General features: G+C 45.5%; 1 protein-coding gene across 6 annotated transcripts in view; it reads right to left on the bottom strand.

Annotated features, from left to right (window-relative positions):
- The window catches only part of RXRA (retinoid X receptor alpha), a 312,302-nt gene that overhangs the window by 76,092 nt on the left and 214,875 nt on the right, over window positions 1-21,335 (bottom strand). The window contains exon 1 of one of the 6 annotated variants that reach the window (XM_068249143.1): window positions 13,054-13,130. The exons of the other annotated variants lie outside the window; for them this stretch is intronic. Coding sequence (XP_068105244.1) covers window positions 13,054-13,086 — 33 coding nt within the window. The 5' untranslated portion in view covers window positions 13,087-13,130. Of the gene's footprint in view, window positions 1-13,053; window positions 13,131-21,335 lie in introns of those variants that run through there. 6 annotated transcript variants of the gene reach the window in all.

Raw genomic sequence — 21,335 nt, 5'->3', positions numbered from 1 at the left:
ACTCCCTGTCGTACCGCCAACGGTTTCCACCATCTGGAGAATTTTACAAGCCTGGCCATAAAAATAACCACCACCCAGAAGTAGCGCCGCCGGCCAGGCTGGCACGCTGCGGAGCCGTTAGGTTGGCGCTTCGCTCCTGGGTTTAATAAGTGGACTGCGACGGATCTTCATCGAGAGATCGGAGGCCGTAAAATCTCCACACCGGGGAAGGCGAATCACGGCGGCGGGGAAAGAGCTCCTGGCGTCTAATCAGCCTGACCGACCGACTGACAGATGAAGAGGCAACATCAAACGGCGAGATGAGTGACAACCAAGAGCCAAGCGAGGAGATGAGACACAGACCTACAACAAGACGGGCAGAGATAAAACGTTTTATGCAACACTCAGAGGCCGACATACTGCTGACAACTCCATGCGAGGGGGGGGGGGGGGGGGGGGAGAGAAAACACAGAGGCAGCTGCAGAGAAGTTAGCAGTGAGGATGAAGAGACACAAAACATAGGAGAGAACACAGGGATCCCTATTATGACTATGTACCCTGTAATGTGCTGCAGAAGATGTCAGTGCTATATAAATACATGTCACTGACTGTCCTCAGAGGAGCTCACACTCTAATCCTACCATAGCCATAGTCTAATGTCCTACCATATTATTATTATGTATTTATATAGCACTGACATCTTCTGCAGCACATTACAGAGTACATAGTCATGTCACTGACTGTCCTCAGAGGAGCTCACACTCTAATCCTACCATAGTCATAGTGTAATGTCCTACCATATTATTATTATGTATTTATATAGCACTGACATCTCCTGCAGCACATTACAGAGTACATAGTCATGTCACTGACTGTCCTCAGAGGAGCTCACACTCTAATCCTACCATAGTCATAGTCTAATGTCCTACCATATTATTATTATGTATTTATATAGCACTGACATCTCCTGCAGCACATTACAGAGTACATAGTCATGTCACTGACTGTCCTCAGGGGAGCTCACAATCTAATTCTACCATAGTCATAGTCTAATATCCTACCATATTATTATTATGTATTTATATAGCACTGACATCTTCTGCAGCACATTACAGAGTACATAGTCATGTCACTGACTGTCCTCAGAGGAGCTCACAATCTAATCCTACCATAGTCATAGTCTAATGTCCTGCCATATTATTATTATGTATTTATATAGCACTGACATCTCCTGCAGCACATTACAGAGTACATAGTCATGTCACTGACTGTCCCCAGAGGAGCTCACACTCTAATCCTACCATAGCCATAGTGTAATGTCCTACCATATTATTATTATGTATTTATATAGCACTGACATCTCCTGCAGCACATTACAGAGTACATAGTCATGTCACTCACTGTCCTCAGAGGAGCTCACACTCTAATCCTACCATAGTCATAGTCTAATGTCCTACCATATTATTATTATGTATTTATATAGCACTGCCATCTCCTGCAGCACATTACAGAGTACATAGTCATGTCACTGACTGTCCTCAGAGGAGCTCACACTCTGATCCCACCATAGTCATAGTGTAATGTCCTACCATATTATTATTATGTATTTATATAGTACTGACATCTCCTGCAGCACATTACAGAGTATATAGTCATGTCACTGACTGTCCTCAGAGGAGCTCACACTCTAATCCTACCATAGTCATAGTCTAATGTCCTACCATATTATTATTATGTATTTATATAGCACTGACATCTCCTGCAGCACATTACAGAGTACATAGTCATGTCACTGACTGTCCTCAGAGGAGCTCACACTCTAATCCTACCATAGTCATAGTCTAATGTCCTACCATATTATTATTATGTATTTATATAGCACTGACATCTCCTGCAGCACATTACAGAGTACATAGTCATGTCACTGACTGTCCTCAGGGGAGCTCACAATCTAATTCTACCATAGTCATAGTCTAATATCCTACCATATTATTATTATGTATTTATATAGCACTGACATCTTCTGCAGCACATTACAGAGTACATAGTCATGTCACTGACTGTCCTCAGAGGAGCTCACAATCTAATCCTACCATAGTCATAGTCTAATGTCCTGCCATATTATTATTATGTATTTATATAGCACTGACATCTCCTGCAGCACATTACAGAGTACATAGTCATGTCACTGACTGTCCCCAGAGGAGCTCACACTCTAATCCTACCATAGCCATAGTGTAATGTCCTACCATATTATTATTATGTATTTATATAGCACTGACATCTCCTGCAGCACATTACAGAGTACATAGTCATGTCACTCACTGTCCTCAGAGGAGCTCACACTCTAATCCTACCATAGTCATAGTCTAATGTCCTACCATATTATTATTATGTATTTATATAGCACTGCCATCTCCTGCAGCACATTACAGAGTACATAGTCATGTCACTGACTGTCCTCAGAGGAGCTCACACTCTGATCCCACCATAGTCATAGTGTAATGTCCTACCATATTATTATTATGTATTTATATAGTACTGACATCTCCTGCAGCACATTACAGAGTATATAGTCATGTCACTGACTGTCCTCAGAGGAGCTCACACTCTAATCCTACCATAGTCATAGTCTAATGTCCTACCATATTATTATTATGTATTTATATAGCACTGACATCTCCTGCAGCACATTACAGAGTACATAGTCATGTCACTGACTGTCCTCAGGGGAGCTCACAATCTAATTCTACCATAGTCATAGTCTAATATCCTACCATATTATTATTATGTATTTATATAGCACTGACATCTTCTGCAGCACATTACAGAGTACATAGTCATGTCACTGACTGTCCTCAGAGGAGCTCACAATCTAATCCTACCATAGTCATAGTCTAATGTCCTGCCATATTATTATTATGTATTTATATAGCACTGACATCTCCTGCAGCACATTACAGAGTACATAGTCATGTCACTGACTGTCCCCAGAGGAGCTCACACTCTAATCCTACCATAGCCATAGTGTAATGTCCTACCATATTATTATTATGTATTTATATAGCACTGACATCTCCTGCAGCACATTACAGAGTACATAGTCATGTCACTCACTGTCCTCAGAGGAGCTCACACTCTAATCCTACCATAGTCATAGTCTAATGTCCTACCATATTATTATTATGTATTTATATAGCACTGCCATCTCCTGCAGCACATTACAGAGTACATAGTCATGTCACTGACTGTCCTCAGAGGAGCTCACACTCTGATCCCACCATAGTCATAGTGTAATGTCCTACCATATTATTATTATGTATTTATATAGTACTGACATCTCCTGCAGCACATTACAGAGTATATAGTCATGTCACTGACTGTCCTCAGAGGAGCTCACACTCTAATCCTACCATAGTCATAGTCTAATGTCCTACCATATTATTATTATGTATTTATATAGCACTGACATCTTCTGCAGCACATTACAGAGTACATAGTCATGTCACTGACTGTCCTCAGAGGAGCTCACAATCTAATCCTACCATAGTCATAGTCTAATGTCCTACCATATTATCATTATGTATTTATATAGCACTGACATCTTCTGCAGCACATTACAGAGCACATAGTCATGTCACTGACTGTCCTCAGAGGAGCTCACACTCTAATCCTACCATAGTCATAGTCTAATGTCCTACCATATTATTATTATGTATTTATATAGCACTGACATCTCCTGCAGCACATTACAGAGTACATAGTCATGTCACTGACTGTCCTCAGAGGAGCTCACACTCTAATCCTACCATAGTCATAGTGTAATGTCCTACCATATTATTATTATGTATTTATATAGCACTGACATCTTCTGCAGCACATTACAGAGTACATAGTCATGTCACCGACTGTCCTCAGAGGAGCTCACACTCTAATCCTACCATAGTCATAGTCTAATGTCCTACCATATTATTCTGTATTTATATAGCACTGACATCTTCTGCAGCACATTACAGAGTACATAGTCATGTCACTGACTTTCCTCAGAGGGGCTCACAATCTAATCCTACCATAGTCATAGTGTAATGTCCTACCATATTATTATTATGTATTTATATAGCACTGACATCTTCTGCAGCACATTACAGAGTACATAGTCATGTCACTGACTGCCCTCAGAGGAGCTCACACTCTAATCCTGCCATAGTCATAGTGTAATGTCCTACCATATTATTATTATGTATTTATATAGCAGTGACATCTTCTGCAGCACATTACAGAGTACATAGTCATGTCACTGACTGTCCTCAGAGGGGCTCACACTCTAATCCTACCATAGTCATAGTCTAATGTCCTACCATATTATTATTATGTATTTATATAGCACTGCCATCTTCTGCAGCACATTACAGAGTACATAGTCATGTCACTGGCTGTCCTCAGAGGGGCTCACAATCTAATCCTACCATAGTCATAGTGTAATGTCCTACCATATTATTATTATGTATTTATATAGCAGTGACATCTTCTGCAGCACATTACAGAGTACATAGTCATGTCACTGACTGTCCTCAGAGGAGCTCACACTCTAATCCTACCATAGTCATAGTCTAATGTCCTACCATATTATTATTATGTATTTATATAGCACTGACATCTCCTGCAGCACTGTACAGAGTACATAGTCATGTCACTGACTGTCCTCAGAGGAGCTCACAATCTAATCCTACCATAGTCATAGTCTAATGTCCTACCATATTATTATTATGTATTTATATAGCACTGACATCTCCTGCAGCACATTACAGAGTACATAGTCATGTCACTGACTGTCCTCAGAGGAGCTCACACTCTAATCCTACCATAGTCATAGTCTAATGTCCTACCATATTATTATTATGTATTTATATAGCACTGACATCTCCTGCAGCACTGTACAGAGTACATAGTCATGTCACTGACTGTCCTCAGAGGAGCTCACACTCTAATCCTGCCATAGTCATAGTCTACTGTCCTACCATATTATTATTATGTATTTAACCACCCTGGCGTTCTATTAAGATCGCCAGGGCGGCTGCGGGAGGGTTTTTTTTAAATTTAAAAAAAACTATTTCATGCAGCCAACTGAAAGTTGGCTGCATGAAAGCCCACTAGAGGGCGCTCCGGAGGCGTTCTTCCGATCGCCTCCGGCGCCCAGAATAAACAAGGAAGGCCGCAATGAGCGGCCTTCCTTGTTTTGTTTAGATCGTCGCCATAGCGACGAGCGGAGTGACGTCATGGACGTCAGCCGACGTCCTGACGTCAGCCGCCTCCGATCCAGCCCTTAGCGCTGGCCGGAACTTTTTGTTCCGGCTACGCTGGGCTCAGGCGGCTGGGGGGACCCTCTTTCGCCGCTGCTCGCGGCGAATCGCCGCAGAGCGGCGGCGATCGGGCAGCACACGCGGCTGGCAAAGTGCCGGCTGCGTGTGCTGCTCTTTATTTGAACAAAATCGGCCCAGCAGGGCCTGAGCGGCAGCCATCGGCGGTGATGGACGAGCTGAGCTCGTCCATACTGCTAAGATGGTTAAATAGCACTGACATCTTCTGCAGCACTGTACAGAGTACATAGTCATGTCACTGACTGTCCTCAGAGGAGCTCACACTCTAATCCTACCATAGTCATAGCCTAATGTCCTACCATATTATTATTATGTATTTAAATAGCACTGACATCTTCTGCAGCACTGTACAGAGTACATAGTCATGTCACTGACTCCTCAGAGGAGCTCACAATCTAATCCTACCATAGTCATAGCATAATGTCCTACCATATTATTATTATGTATTTATATAGAAAAACAAAAGTTTGCTTTCCTAAAACAGAACGAATTTGCGATAATTCAGGTTGGAGTGAGCTTGAGATGTCTCCCAGAGCAACACTGCTGAATATATGCAAATTAACTATTGTACCCTTAGAAGCTAAACACACCTCCAGAACCGCTGGAATGCAATGATGTGTCAGCTTGTTAATTTGTACAGAGCCATAGTCATGTCACTGACTGACTATGGTAGGATTCGTGTGAGCTCCTCTGAGGACAGTCAGTGACATGACTATGTACTCTGTAATGTGCTGCAGAAGATGTCAGTGCTATATAAATACATAATAATATTAATATGGTAGGACATTACACTATGACTATGGTAGGATTAGAGTGTGAGCTCCTCTGAGGACAGTCAGTGACATGACTATGTACTCTGTAATGTGCTGCAGAAGATGTCAGTGCTATATAAATACATAATAATAATATGGTAGGACATTAGACTATGACTATGGTAGGATTAGATTGTGAGCTCCTCTGAGGACAGTCAGTGACATGACAATGTACTCTGTAATGTGCTGCAGAAGATGTCAGTGCTATATAATACATAATAATAATATGGTAGGACATTAGACTATGACTATGGTAGGATTAGAGTGTGAGCTCCTCTGAGGACAGTCAGTGACATGACTATGTACTCTGTAATGTGTTGCAGAAGATGTCAGTGCTATATAAATACATAATAATAATATGGTAGGACATTAGACTGTGACTATGGTAGGATTAGAGTGTGAGCTCCTCTGAGGACAGTCAGTGACATGACTATGTACTCTGTAATGTGCTGCAGAAGATGTCAGTGCTATATACATACATAATACTATGGTAGGACATTACATTATGACTATGGTAGGATTAGATTGTGAGCTCCTCTGAGGACAGTCAGTGACATGACTATGTACTCTGTAATGTGCTGCAGAAGATGTCAGTGCTATATAAATACATAATAATAATAATATGGTAGGACATTAGACTATGACTATGGTAGGATTAGAGTGTGAGCTCCTCTGAGGACAGTCAGTGACATGACTATGTACTCTGTAATGTGCTGCAGAAGATGTCAGTGCTATATAAATACATAATAATAATATGGTAGGACATTAGACTGTGACTATGGTAGGATTAGAGTGTGAGCTCCTCTGAGGACAGTGACATGACTATGTACTCTGTAATGTGCTGCAGAAGATGTCAGTGCTATATAAATACATAATAATAATATGGTAGGACATTACACTATGACTATGGTAGGATTAGAGTGTAAGCTCCTCTGAGGACAGTCAGTGACATGACTATGTACTTTGTAATGTGCTGCAGAAGATATCAGTGCTATATAAATACATAATAATAATATGGTAGGACATTAGACTATGACTATGGTAGGGATTAGATTGTGAGCTCCTCTGAGGACAGTCAGTGACATGACTATGTACTCTGTAATGTGCTGCAGAAGATGTCAGTGCTATATAAATACATAATAATAATATGGTAGGACATTAGACTATGACTATGGTAGGGATTAGATTGTGAGCTCCTCTGAGGACAGTCAGTGACATGACTATGTACTCTGTAATGTGCTGCAGAAGATGTCAGTGCTACATAAATACATAATAATAATATGGTAGGACATTACACTGACTATGGTAGGATTAGTGTGAGCTCCTCTGAGGACAGTGTAATGTGTCCTACCATATTATTATTATGTATTTATATAGCACTGACATCTCCTGCAGCACATTACAGAGTACATAGTCATGTCACTGACTGTCCTCAGAGGAGCTCACAATCTAATCCTACCACAGTCATAGTCTAATGTCCCATCATATTTTTATTATGTATTTATATAGCACTGACATTTCCTGCAGCACATTACAGAGTACATAGTCATGTCACTGACTGTCCTCAGAGGAGCTCACACTCTAATCCTACCACAGTCATTTCTATGTATGTATGTATGTATGTATGGTGTATGTATGTATGTATGTATGGTGTATGTATGTATGTATGTATGTATGTATGTATGTATGTATGTATGTATGTATGTATGTATGCATGCATGCATGCATGCATGTATTGTGTATGTATGTATGCATGTATTGTGTATGTATGTATGCATGTATTGTGTATGTATGTATGCATGTATTGTGTATGTATGTATGTATTGTGTATGTATGTATGTATGTATTGTGTATGTATGTATGTATGTATTGTGTATGTATGTATGTATGTATGTATGTATGTATGTATGTATGTATTGTGTATGTATGTATGTATGTATGTATTGTGTATGTATGTATGTATGTATTGTGTATGTATGTATGTATGTATGTATGTATTGTGTATGTATGTATGTATTGTGTATGTATGTATGTATGTATTTATTTATTGTGTATGTATGTATGTATGTATGTATGTATGTATGTATGTATGTATGTATTGTGTATGTATGTATGTATGTATGTAGTGTATGTATGTATGTATGTATGTATGTATGTATGTAGTGTATGTATGTATGTAGTGTATGTATGTATGTAGTGTATGTATGTATGTATGTAGTGTATGTATGTATGTAGTGTATGTATGTATGTATGTATGTATGTAGTTAAGGTATGTATGTATGTATGTAGTTAAGGTATGTATGTATGTATGTAGTTAAGGTATGTATGTATGTATGTATGTATGTATGTATGTATGTATGTATGTATGTATGTATGTATGTATGTATGTATGTATGTATGTATGTAGTTAAGGTATGTATGTATGTATGTAGTTAAGGTATGTATGTATGTATGTAGTTAAGGTATGTATGTATGTATGTATGTATGTATGTATGTATGTATGTATGTATGTATGTATGTATGTATGTATCATAGTCTAGGGCTAATTTTGAACAGAAGCCAAATAACTTATCTGTAGGTTTGTGGGATGTAGGAGGAAACTGGATTGCCTGGAGGAAACTCACGCAGACACAGAGAGAACTTACAACTGTGTGCAGGTAGTGCCCCGGCTGGAATTTGAACCAGGGACCTGGCACGGTAAAGCGGGAGCACTAACCACTACGCCACCGTGCTGCCCACCAATAAACTGCTTTTTAAAACCACAGCATGCAAGAAAAAGGGAGTAAGGGCGTGCGTTCGTACGCGTTGCGTTCCGCATGCGTGGCCATCCGCGTTTGTAATGTGAACCGGCCCTAAGGCAGAGGGATACGCAAGCCACGCCCAACTGCAAAGGTCCCCTCCCCACCCCCCAGAGGCCAGTCCCATCAGAAGCCACACGGTTTGTCTCTTTTCCCCCCTACCAAAGCAAGTCCGGATTCCTGAAGGCTGTAGTAATCAGAGCTCATCTGTTAGAGAACAATCATTTTAGATCAGATAATGGAGATCGCATTGCATGAAAAGGGAAAAGTGGACAGGCCCAATCCATCCTGAACATCTCATCAATTGCATTATTAATCGTTTCCCTAAAGAAATGATAAATTCCGTTTGGCAGATGTTTCCATAGATCTGATCATAACTGATGGAGATACGATCGCAAGTTGGATTCTTTAGTGGTGAGGATGGACTAGACACAATCTTTTCTTTCAATCTGAAATATCTTATAGAAAATGTGATCGTTCCCTCAAAAAACTGTACTGTCAATGGGCACATGTAACTCTCCCAGCAGCCAGATGCGTTTCCCATAACAGATGGCCTCACCCCGGACGCTGCTCTGAGCGAACTCGCCGGCTTATAAAGAACGCATTTCAGGTGTCTGCAGGAAGCGGTGATGTCACTGCGCCCGCTCGTGTTTATACTGCCAGAAACACAAACCCCGGTGTGTCTGGGCCACGAAATGACGGCACCGTAGTGAGCGCCAACGCCCTTCTCACAGCGCACAAAAGCCTCGTCTGTACGAGAGGCGAAAACCCGTCACACGAGGGATTCGTACATCGCCGACACCTCGCCGCGCTTTCCGGGGAAAAGGACGCCAACGTGCTGTGACTCAGCTCCATAGTCCAGATACTGCTCCAGCGTTCCCCATCACTACTTCTTGTGTCCTTACATTACGTACCCCCAGTTTCCTGCTACCTCCGGTATGTACAGTATAAGCTGTTACTCTGTGCCTGTACTGATAGTAACCTAGCCGCAGTGTGTGCTGATCTCTGCTGCCTCCAGTATGTACAGTATAAGCTGTTACTCTGTGCTGATCTCTACTATCAGTACAGGTACACACTGCAGCAGGTTTACTGTCTCTAGTCTGTACAGTATAAGATTCTGTGCTTGTACTGATGATATACTAGCTGCAGTGTGTGCTGATCCCTGCTGCCTCCAGTATGTACAGTATAAGCTGTTTCTCTGCAGCTAGTTTACTATCAGTACAGGCACAGAGTAACAGCTTATACTGTACATATTGAAGGCAGCAGAGATCAGCACTCACTGTGCCTGTACTGGTAGTAAACCAGGTGCAGTGTGTGCTGATCTCTGCTACCTCCAGTATGTACAGTATAAGCTGTTACTCTGTGCCTGTACTGATAGTAAACTAGCTGCAGTGTGTGTTGATCTCTACTATCAGTACAGGCAGAGTAACTACTTATACTCTACATACTGGAGGTAGCAGAGATCAGTACACACTGCAGCTAGTTTACTATCAGTACAGGCACAGAGTAACAGCTTATACTATACATCCTGGAGGCAGCAGAGATCAGCACACGCTGCAGCTAGTTTACTATCAGTACAGGCACAGAGTAACAGCTTATACTGTACATACTGGAGGTAGCAGGGATCAGCACACACTGCAGCTAGTTTACTATCAGTACAGGCACAAAGTAACAGCTTATACTGTACATACTGGGGGTAGCAGAGATCAGCACACACTGCAGCTAGTTTACTATCAGTACAGGCACAGAGTAACAGCTAACACTGTACATACTGGGTGTAGCAGGGATCAGCACACACTGCAGCTAGTTTACTATCAGTACAGGCACAGAGTAACAGCTTATACTGTACATACTGGAGGTAGCAGGGATCAGCACACACTGCAGCTAGTTTACTATCAGTACAGGCACGAAGTAACAGCTTATACTGTACATACTGGGGGTAGCAGAGATCAGCACACACTGCAGCTAGTTTACTATCAGTACAGGCACAGAGTAACAGCTAACACTGTACATACTGGGTGTAGCAGGGATCAGCACACACTGCAGCTAGTTTACTATCAGTACAGGCACAGAGTAACAGCTTATACTGTACATACTGGGGGTTGCAGGGATCAGCGCACACTGCAGCTAGATTACTATCAGTACAGGCACAGAGTAACAGCTTATACTGTACATACTGGAGGCAGCAGAGATCAGCACACACTGCAGCTAGTTTACCATCAGTACAGACACAGAGTAACAGCTTATACTGTACATACTGGAGGCAGCAGAGATCAGCACACACTGCAGCTAGTTTACCATCAGTACAGGCACAGAGTAACAGCTTATACTGTACATACTGGAGGCAGCAGAGATCAGCACACATTGCAGCTAGTTTACTATCAGTACAGGCACAGAGTAACAGCTTATACTGTACATACTGGAGGCAGCAAAGATCAGCACACACTGCAGATAGTTTACTATCAGTACAGGCACAGAGTAACAGCTTATACTGTACACACTGGAGGAAGCAGAGATCAGCACACACAGCAGCTAGTTTACTATCAGTACAGGCACAGAGTAACAGCTTATACTGTACATACTGGGGGTAGCAGAGATCAGCACATGCTGCAGCTAGTTTACTATCAGTACAGGCACAGTGTAACAGCTTATATTGTACATTCTGGGGGTAGCAGAGATCAGCACATGCTGCAGCTAGTTTACTATCAGTACAGACACAGTGTAACAGCTTATACTGTACATACTGGAGGTAGCAGAGATCAGCACACTGCAGCTAGTTTACTATCAGTACAGGCACAGAGTAACAGCTTATACTGTACACACTGGAGGTAGCAGAGATCAGCACATGCTGCAGCTAGTTTACCATCAGTACAGGCACAGAGTAACAGCTTATCCTGTACATACTGGGGGTAGCAGAGATCAGCACATGCTGCAGCTAGTTTACTATCAGTACAGGCACAGAGTAACAGCTTGTACTGTACATACTGGGGGTAGCAGAGATCAGCACATGCTGCAGCTAGTTTACCATCAGTACAGGCACAGAGTAACAGCTTATACTGTGCATACTGGAGGCAGCAGAGATCAGCACACACTGCAGCTAGCTTACTATCAGTACAGGCACAGAGTAACAGCTTATACTGTACATACTGGAGGCAGCAGGGATCAGCACATGCTGCAGCTAGTTTACCATCAGTACAGGCACAGAATCTTATACTGTACATACTGGAGACATAAACTAGCTGCACTGTGTGCTGATCTCTGCTATCAGTACAGGCACACAGTAACAGCTTATACTGTACATACTGGAGGCAGCAGAGATCAGCACACGCTGCAGCTAGTTTACTATCAGTACAGGCACACAGTAACAGCTTATACTGTACATACAGGGGGCAGCAGAGATCAGCACACGCTGCAGCTAGGTTACTATCAGTACAGGCACACAGTAACAGCTTATACTGTACATACTGGAGGCAGCAGAGATCAGCACACGCTGCAGCTAGTTTACTATCAGTACAGGCACACAGTAACAGCTTATACTGTACATACTGGAGGCAGCAGAGATCAGCACACGCTGCAGCTAGTTTACTATCAGTACAGGCACACAGTAACAGCTTATACTGTACATACTGGAGGCAGCAGAGATCAGCAGCACACTGCAGCTAGTTTACTATCAGTACAGGCACACAGTAACAGCTTATACTGTACATACTGGAGGCAGCAGAGATCAGCACACACTGCAGCTACATTACTATCAGTACAGGCACACAGTAACAGCTTATACTGTACATACTGGAGGCAGCAGGTAACTGGGGTCCAGAATATAGGCGGTTACTCTGTGCCTGTACTAATAGTAAACCAGATAGAAACAGCTGTTATTTCCCAGAATGCAACTAAACTCACAGACAGGAAACAGCCATACCATGGTCATGACATCACACCCCCCTGTTGTATCGGCTACTGATTGGAATGAAGTTCAGTCCTGGGTTATGGTTCCTCTTTAAATGGAAAAAAAAAAAAAAAAAAAAAAAAGCTAGATAACATTCCAACTATTCACAGCAGTATTTTCCAGCAGACAGGCTGCGTTACCAGCAGGTGTCCAGAGGTGGCGCTGCAGTACATCCTCTCGTCAGTGTAATTGTGGGGTCACCTGGTGATCACACGCCGCCGCGGCTGGTCATCTTATGTAAAGCGATATTCTCCAGTTTCCAGGATGCAGCAGGGAATCTCGTGGTTCAGAGTCGAGGCTTCGATGTGAATGGAAGAGACACAGCTGAGCTTCACCAAAGCCTCCCTCTCCTCCTGGGGGGTACTGGGACCGGGCGGATTCAGCGTAAGGGGGGGTATGGGGGCCGGACGGATTCAGCGTAAGGGGGGGGATATGGGGGCCGGACGGATTCAGTGTAAGGGGGGGTACGGGGGCCGGACGGATTCAGCGTAAGGGGGGGGTACGGGGGCCGGACGGATTCAGCGTAAGGGGGGTACGGGGGCCGGACGGATTCAGCATAAGGGGGGGGGGGGTAAGGGGGCCGGGCGGATTCAGCGCAAGGGGGGTACGGGGGCCGGGCGGATTCAGCGTAAGGGGGGGGGGAGGTACAGGGGCCGGACGTATTCAGCGTAAGGGGGGGTACGGGGGCGGACGGATTCAGCGTAAGGAGGGGTACAGGATCCGGACGGATTCAGCTTAAGGGGGGGTACAAGGGCCGGACGTATTCAGCGTAAGGGGGCGTATGGGGGCCGGACAGATTCAGCGTAAGGGGGGGGGGTACGGGGGCCGGACGGATTCAGCGTAAGGGGGGGGGGGGTACAGGGGCCAGACGTATTCAGCGTAAGGGAAGGGTACAAGGGCCGGACGTATTCAGCGTAAGGGGGGGTACGGGGTCCGGGCGGATTCAGCGTAAGGGGGGGGGGGGTATGGGGGCCGGACGGATTCAGCGTAAGGGGGGGGGGTACGGGGGCCGGGCGGATTCAGCGTAAGGGGGGGTTACGGGGGCCGGACGGATTCAGCGTAAGGGGGGGTTACGGGGGCCGGACGGATTCAGCGTAAGGGGGGGTACGGGGTCTGTGCGGATTCAGCGTAAGGGGGGGGGTTACGGGGGCCGGACGGATTCAGCGTTAGACTGGGATTCCTTGCATGTGAACCATTCGCGAGTTAACATTCCCTCGCATGGTGCGATTCCCTCCGGGGGTCCCTGTCAGCCCACCTTAGCCAAGCGGCAGAGCCAGCCAAGCGTTCGCAGTCGCAAGGTGACTCAAAGCATCGATACCGTCCGCGACACGGGGAGACGGCGAGTTTCTGGAGAGGGGGAGAGCGGAGGTCCCTTCTCTGCAGCCCCCCAACCTCTCTGCAGCCCCCCAGCCTCCACCGCCCCTGCTGCCTCCCAACTTCCACCCGCCTCCGTCCCCGCAGCCCCTCTGCCCCGGCTCAGCTGCCCGCACCACTAATGCTCTCGAGGGACATATGGCGAGGGTGACAGCCGCTGATGGGCTTATTGGCTTGTCCAGTTTAATCACTTAAGTCCATCTATGAGAAAAAGGCAGCTTGGTCATCCTAAGCGTCTCGCTCGCCTCGCTACAAATGTCCCTTAAAGGGAACCTGAAGTGAGAGGGACATGGAGGCTGCCATATTTATTTCCTGTTTAACAACACCAGTTGCCTGGCAGCCTTGCTGATCTCTTTGGCTGCAGTAGTGTTTAAATCACACCACAAACAAGCCTGCAGCTAATCCAGTCACACTTCAGTTCGAGCACCTGATATGCTGCATGCTTGTTCAGGGGCTATGGCTAAACATAATAGAGGCCGAGGTTCAGCCTGATTACAAATAAAAAAATATTTGATTTTTTAAGGACAGTATTGCACAAAAATCGGTCTCTTTCTCGATCCAAAGCGGATGGGACATGCTGGGAAATTATCAATCGATCAATCAATCTGGCGTGAAATGCATGGCGTGTATAAGCCTTCAGGCGGCGTTCCCACTTGAGCGGAGAACGAATGTTTTCTGTCGGTTCTGCGCTGATCACTTAACTGACATAAAATGAGAGTCGCTCACACTGGTCACTCTGCTATAGATCCGAGGGACCCGTGGCGGTAAGCAGGCCGCACTTCTGTGCAGTCCCCCATAATCCCAGGCAGGCGGATGCGTTCCCTATACAGCCTATGGGGGGTAACGTATCTGCCGCGGGAAACGCAACCCGCCGCTGATCGAGCCGCTCGCTCCCTGTATACAGAGAAGAAGTATGGGGATCCCCATTGGGCCGCAAAAGACAATGGGAATCCTCAACAGTGAGAAGTCTCATTGGCTCTTGGTGGACCAATAAAAATGTTCTGTTGCAAGGGAGAATTGGTCTAATGCAGCCTATGGAGAGCCCCATGCTTCTGCCAGTCTCCGGCTGAGTACAGAGAAGGAGCAATCGGTGGCGGGACCGGTGAGCGGCGATAACTTGGGGTGGGCCGGCGCGGAGCGGACAGCACTAGGCGGATGTGCTTGCCGTGTCAATTTGGCATCTGCTCAAGTGGGGACCGAGCCTTAAGGCGTGGGGTAGATTTATCTTCGAGGTTGCGATTAGGCATATGAAAGGGTTAATGTAAACCTCCAGTCTAAAAATCTACTCAGCAGCACTGAAAAGGCTTGGTGTTTCTTTAACGGTTTCACAGCATAAGAAGAACTTTGTTTTTCTTACCCAAGCCTCATTTTTAACTGCACAGAAGCCAAGCTCCGCCCCATCAAAGACATCTGCCCGGGCATTTTTCCCCTGATGCTGTGCAAAGCATGATGGGATTTCTGATGTTGTTGTTCTCATTGCCTAGCAGCTGGGAGGGGTGATCAGGACACAGGACAGTTGGAACTGTGTCTCATGCTCCCTGTCACCTCCTTTCAACCAAAAAGATGGCTGCCCTCATGAAATCACAACCATGTGTCGGTTGTTTTAAAACAGGGTGGGTAAGAGATTATATTACCTATCTATTTTAATTAACATAACTAATGTAACTTAATGACAGTATGTTTGTTTAGGCTGGTGTTCCCCTTTAATGTTGGGGGGAGGTTATAAGTCAAGAAGGAGATAAAGGAGTTTATTAAGAGATCGATAGAAGAGGACAGACTATAAACCCTCCTCCATAAGCAGCTCTGCAAGCCAAGAAGTACCCGGGACTTCGCTACTGGTTAGTGCCGGCGGATTCTGGATCCGGATATCAGCAAATTCCAAATCTACGCAGAATCCTTACTATATATACAGTGGGTTGCAAAAGTATTCGGCCCCCTTGAAGTTTTCCACATTTTGTCACATTACTGCCACAAACATGTATCAATTTTATTGGAATTCCACGTGAAAGACCAATACAAAGTGGTGTACATGTGAGAAGTGGAATGCAAATCATACATGATTCCAAACGTTTTTTACAAATAAATAACAGCAAAGTGGGGTGTGCGTAATTATTCAGCCCCCTGAGTCAATACTTTGTAGAACCACCTTTTGCTGCAATTACAGCTGCCAGTCTTTTAGGGTATGTCTCTACCAGCTTTGCACATCTAGAGACTGAAATCCTTGCCCATTCTTCTTTGCAAAACCGCTCCAGCTCAGCCAGATTAGATGGACAGCGTTTGTGAACAGCAGTTTTCAGATCTTGCCACAGATTCTCGATTGGATTTAGATCTGGACTTTGAATGTGCCATTCTAACACATAGATATGTTTTGTTTTAAACCATTCCATTGTTGCCCTGGCTTTATGTTTAGGGTCATTGTACTGCTGGAAGGTAAACCTCCGCCCCAGTCTCAAGTCTTTTGCAGTCTCCGAAAGGTTTGCTTCCAAGATTGCCCTGTATTTGGCTCCATCCATCTTCCCATCAACTCTGACCAGCTTCCCTGTCCCTGCTGAAGAGATGCACCCCGAGCATGATGCTGCCACCACCATATATGACAGTGGGGATGATGTGTTCAGAGTGATGTGCAGTGTTAGTTTTCTGCCACACATAGCGTTTTACATTTTGGCCAAAAAGTTCCATCTTGGTCTCATCTGACCAGAGCACCTTCTTCCACATGGTTGCTGTGTCCCCCACATGGCTTGTGGCAAACTGCAAACGGGACTTCTTATGCTTTCTATTAACAATGCCTTTCTTCTTGCCACTCTTCCATAAAGGCCAACTTTGTGCAGTGCATGACTAATAGTTGTCCTATGGACAGAGTCTCCCACCTGAGCTGTAGATCTCTGCAGCTCATCCAGAGTCACCATGGGCCTCTTGACTGCATTTCTGATCAGCGCTCTCCTTGTTCGGCCTGTAAATTTAGGTGAACGGCCTTGTCTTGGTAGGTTTACAGTTGTGCCATACTCCTTCCATCTCTGAATGATCGCTTGAACAGTGCTCCGTGGGATGTTCAAGGCTCTGGAAATCTTTTTGTAGCCTAAGCTTGCTTTAAATTTCTCAATAACTTGATCCCTGACCTGTCTTGGACCTAGTCCTGTCTTGTGTGTTCTTTGGACTTCACGGTGTTGTTGCTCCCAATATTCTCTTAGACAACTTCTGAGGCCCTCACAGAGCAGCTGTATTTGTACTGACATTAGATTACACACAGGTGCACTCTATTTAGTCATTAGCACTCATCAGGCAATGTCTATAGGCAACAGACTGCACTCAGATCAAAGGGGGCTGAAAAATTACGCACACCCCACTTTGCAGTTATTCATTTGTAAAAAATATTTGGAATAATGTATGATTTTCGTTCCACTTCTCATATGTACACCACTTTGTATTGGTCTTTCATGTGGAATTCCAATAAAATTGATGCATGTTTGTGGCAGTAATGTGACAAAATGTGGAAAACTTCAAGGGGGCCGAATACTTTTGCAACCCACTGTATATATATAAAAAAAAAAAAAACACTCGTCCCCTATTGATGACAGAAAACGTTGATGCAGATTGTATGCAGACTGGTACTGGGCCAATCCAAATCGACATGAAGTACGTTGGATCGGTCCCATTCCAATTGACGTGAAATCGGCATCAAATTCGGATTTTTGTGAATGTCACTGATCCGCTGTGCTGCTACTTAGCCCCTCCCAAGAGACAGAATTCAGCCAATCGCAGCTTGCAGAAGATCAGTTGGCCAGCAGCTAATTGGTGATGAGACAATGATTTTCCTAACAGGCTACAGAGCAGCCAGCGAGAGTCCCCTCTGCTCTCTGCGATACAGGAGCTCTCCGACCATCCAACATGACAAGGCGGGATACACAGGATAAAGACGTAATCGGGAGAGGAGGGCGTCAGGCCTGGCAGAACGCCGGGGAACGGGCAGAAGATGCCAAAGCCTGGACGGTGCAGAACAGGTGGTGATCAGCTGGTGTCTCCCAGTCCCTTAATATAGCTTAATCTCTTTACCTCCGCTGGGGGGGTGGGGGGGTGGGGGGGGGACACACAGCAGGATTTGGACACTTGGATATTCGGCAGACTCTCCTCTCTGGGTAATGGCCAGCAAACGATCACTAATGTGTTGACATTTCCCAGGTGCCCCCCATGTTAAGTGTACCTGTTACTACGGTAGTCTACCAGGTTCGCTAAAAGTACTGAATTCACTGCAAGCAGACTCTTAACATTTTTTTTTTCTCCAAAATTCCAAAGTCCGCCTGCCTGTCGCCTTATTGTCCTTTCATATGAGCTGGGGTGGAAATATTTCTAGGATACTTCTGGTTATAGCTATATTTTGTAAAACCATTAATAAAGTTAAAAAGTGACATATAGCAGAATGCAGTAAAGAGGCCCTGTAGTGACATATAGCAGAATGCAGTAAAGCGGTCCTGTAGTGACCTATAGCAGAATGCAGTAAAGAGGCCCTGTAGGGACATATAGCAGAATGCAGTAAAGAGGCCCTGTAGTGACATATAGCAGAATGCAGTAAAGAGGCCCTGTGGTGACATATAGCAGAATGCAGTAAAGAGGCCCTGTAGTGACATATAGCTGAATGCAGTATAGAGGCCCTGTAGTGACATATAGCTGAATGCAGTATAGAGGCCCTGTAGTGACATATAGTACAATGCAGTAAAGAGGTCCTGTAGTGACATATAGCAGAATGCAATAAAGAGGCCCTGTAGTGACATATAGCAGAATGTAGTAAAGAGGCCCTGTGGTGACATATAGCAGAATGCAGTAAAGAGGCCCTGTGGTGACATATAGCAGAATGCAGTAAAGAGGCCCTGTAGTGACATATAGCAGAATGTAGTAAAGAGGTCTTGTAGTGACATATAGCAGAATGCAGTAAAGAGGCCCTGTAGTGACATATAGCAGAATGCAGTAAAGAGGCCCTGTAGTGACATATAGCAGAATGCAGTAATGAGGCCCTGTAGTAACATATAGCAGAAGGCAGTAAAGAGGCCCTGTAGTGACACATAGCAGAATGCAGTAAATAGGCCCTGTAGTGACATATAGCAGCATGCAGTAAAGAGGCCCTGGAGTGACATATAGTAGAATGCAGTAAAGAGGTCCTGTAGTGACATATAGCACAATGCAGTAAAGAGGCCCTGTAGTGACATATAGCAGAATGCAGTAAAGAGGCCCTGTAGTGACATATAGTAGAATGCAGTAAAGAGGCCCTGTAGTGACATATAGCAGAATGCAGTAAAGAGGCCCTGTAGTGACATAGTACAATGCAGTAAATTATTCAACATACACACTTTTACAGTAATTATCCTGGCTTCAGTACTAGAAACACTTCCAATAGCGATATATTTCTGCATATTATCTGCAGTATCTGCAATCTATAAATACATAATAATAAGAATAAAATGTAGCCCCAGTGATCTCACAGCCTAGGCTGTTTATTGTGCAGACTCTCCCCCCCCCCCCCCCCCCCCCCCCCCCAGGAATTCTGGGAGAACAAGTACCGGTATACTTTATAATGGCCTTAGAATTCTTAGTAAACGAACATTCTGCAGAGATCACCTGACAGGACCATTACACCTTTTCATTTGCACCTTTACACAATGGTCCAGCGGTTACACACTTTCCTGAACCACTGGAAAGTGCGTCAGATGTGCGCATAGTGAGAAGTCAGGAATTTTGTATAGAGAAGCAGCATGTGGGGAATAGGAGGAGGATGGCGACGTTTAGGATTCTGGATTAGGAGATACAAGAACAGATGAGATCTGCGTGTTGCTGACAATATCCCCCCCTTCAGTCTATGCATTGAGCTGCGCAGCCCTGGCAGCCGTGGCCGGAAGCCCTCTTCCTCCTCCTCTATAATGGTTCCCATAGTTACTGTAATGTAATTAGAGCAGAACCAGAAACTTTGTCTATAATGTAATCAGGATCGTCTCCAGAGTCAGGACAGACTGTATACATAGAAATATATATATATGAGCTTCACTCCAGGCCTAACTCTGCAGCTAGTGACGTGCCAAGAGCCTGCTGGCGCTGTGTGCAGGGGGGTGATGCGCCCATAGGATGCTGGCGCTGTGTGCAGGGGAGAGGTGCCCATAGGCTGCTGGCACTGTGTGCAGGGGAGAGATGTGCAAATAGGCTGCTGGCGCTGTGTGCAGGGGGGAGATGTGCCCATAGGCTGCTGGCACTGTGTGCAGGGGGGAGATGTGCCCATAGGCTGCTGGCACTGTGTGCAGGGGGGAGATGTGCCCATAGGCTGCTGGCGCTGTGTGCAGGGGGGAGATGTGCCCATAGGCTGCTGGCACTGTGTGCAGGGGAGAGAGGTGCCCATAGGCTGCTGGCGCTGCGTGCAGGGGAGAGAGGTGCCCATAGGCTGCTGGCGCTGTGTGCAGGGGGGAGATGTGCCCATAGGATGCTGGCACTGTGTGCAGGGGGAGATGTGCCCATAGGCTGCTGGCACTGTGTGCAGGGGAGAGAGGTGCCCATAGGCTGCTGGCGCTGAGTGCAGGGGGGAGATGTGCCCATAGGCTGCTGGCGCTGTGTGCAGGGGAGAGAGGTCCCCATAGGCTGCTGGCACTGTGTGCAGGGGGGAGATGTGCCCATAGGATGCTGGCGCTGTGTGCAGGGGGGAGATGTGCCCATAGGCTGCTGGCGCTGTGTGCAGGGGAGAGAGGTGCCCATAGGCTGCTGGCGCTGTGTGCAGGGGGGAGATGTGCCCATAGGATGCTGGCACTGTGTGCAGGGGGAGATGTGCCCATAGGCTGCTGGCACTGTGTGCAGGGGAGAGAGGTGCCCATAGGCTGCTGGCGCTGAGTGCAGGGGGGAGATGTGCCCATAGGCTGCTGGCGCTGTGTGCAGGGGAGAGAGGTCCCCATAGGCTGCTGGCACTGTGTGCAGGGGGGAGATGTGCCCATAGGATGCTGGCGCTGTGTGCAGGGGGGAGATGTGCCCATAGGATGCTGGCGCTGTGTGCAGGGGAGAGAGGTGCCCATAGGCTGCTGGC

The sequence above is a fragment of the Hyperolius riggenbachi genome, chromosome 8, assembly GCF_040937935.1.
Source record: "Hyperolius riggenbachi isolate aHypRig1 chromosome 8, aHypRig1.pri, whole genome shotgun sequence".
NCBI lineage: Eukaryota > Metazoa > Chordata > Amphibia > Anura > Hyperoliidae > Hyperolius > Hyperolius riggenbachi.
This window is presented reverse-complemented; position numbering and strand designations above follow the sequence as displayed.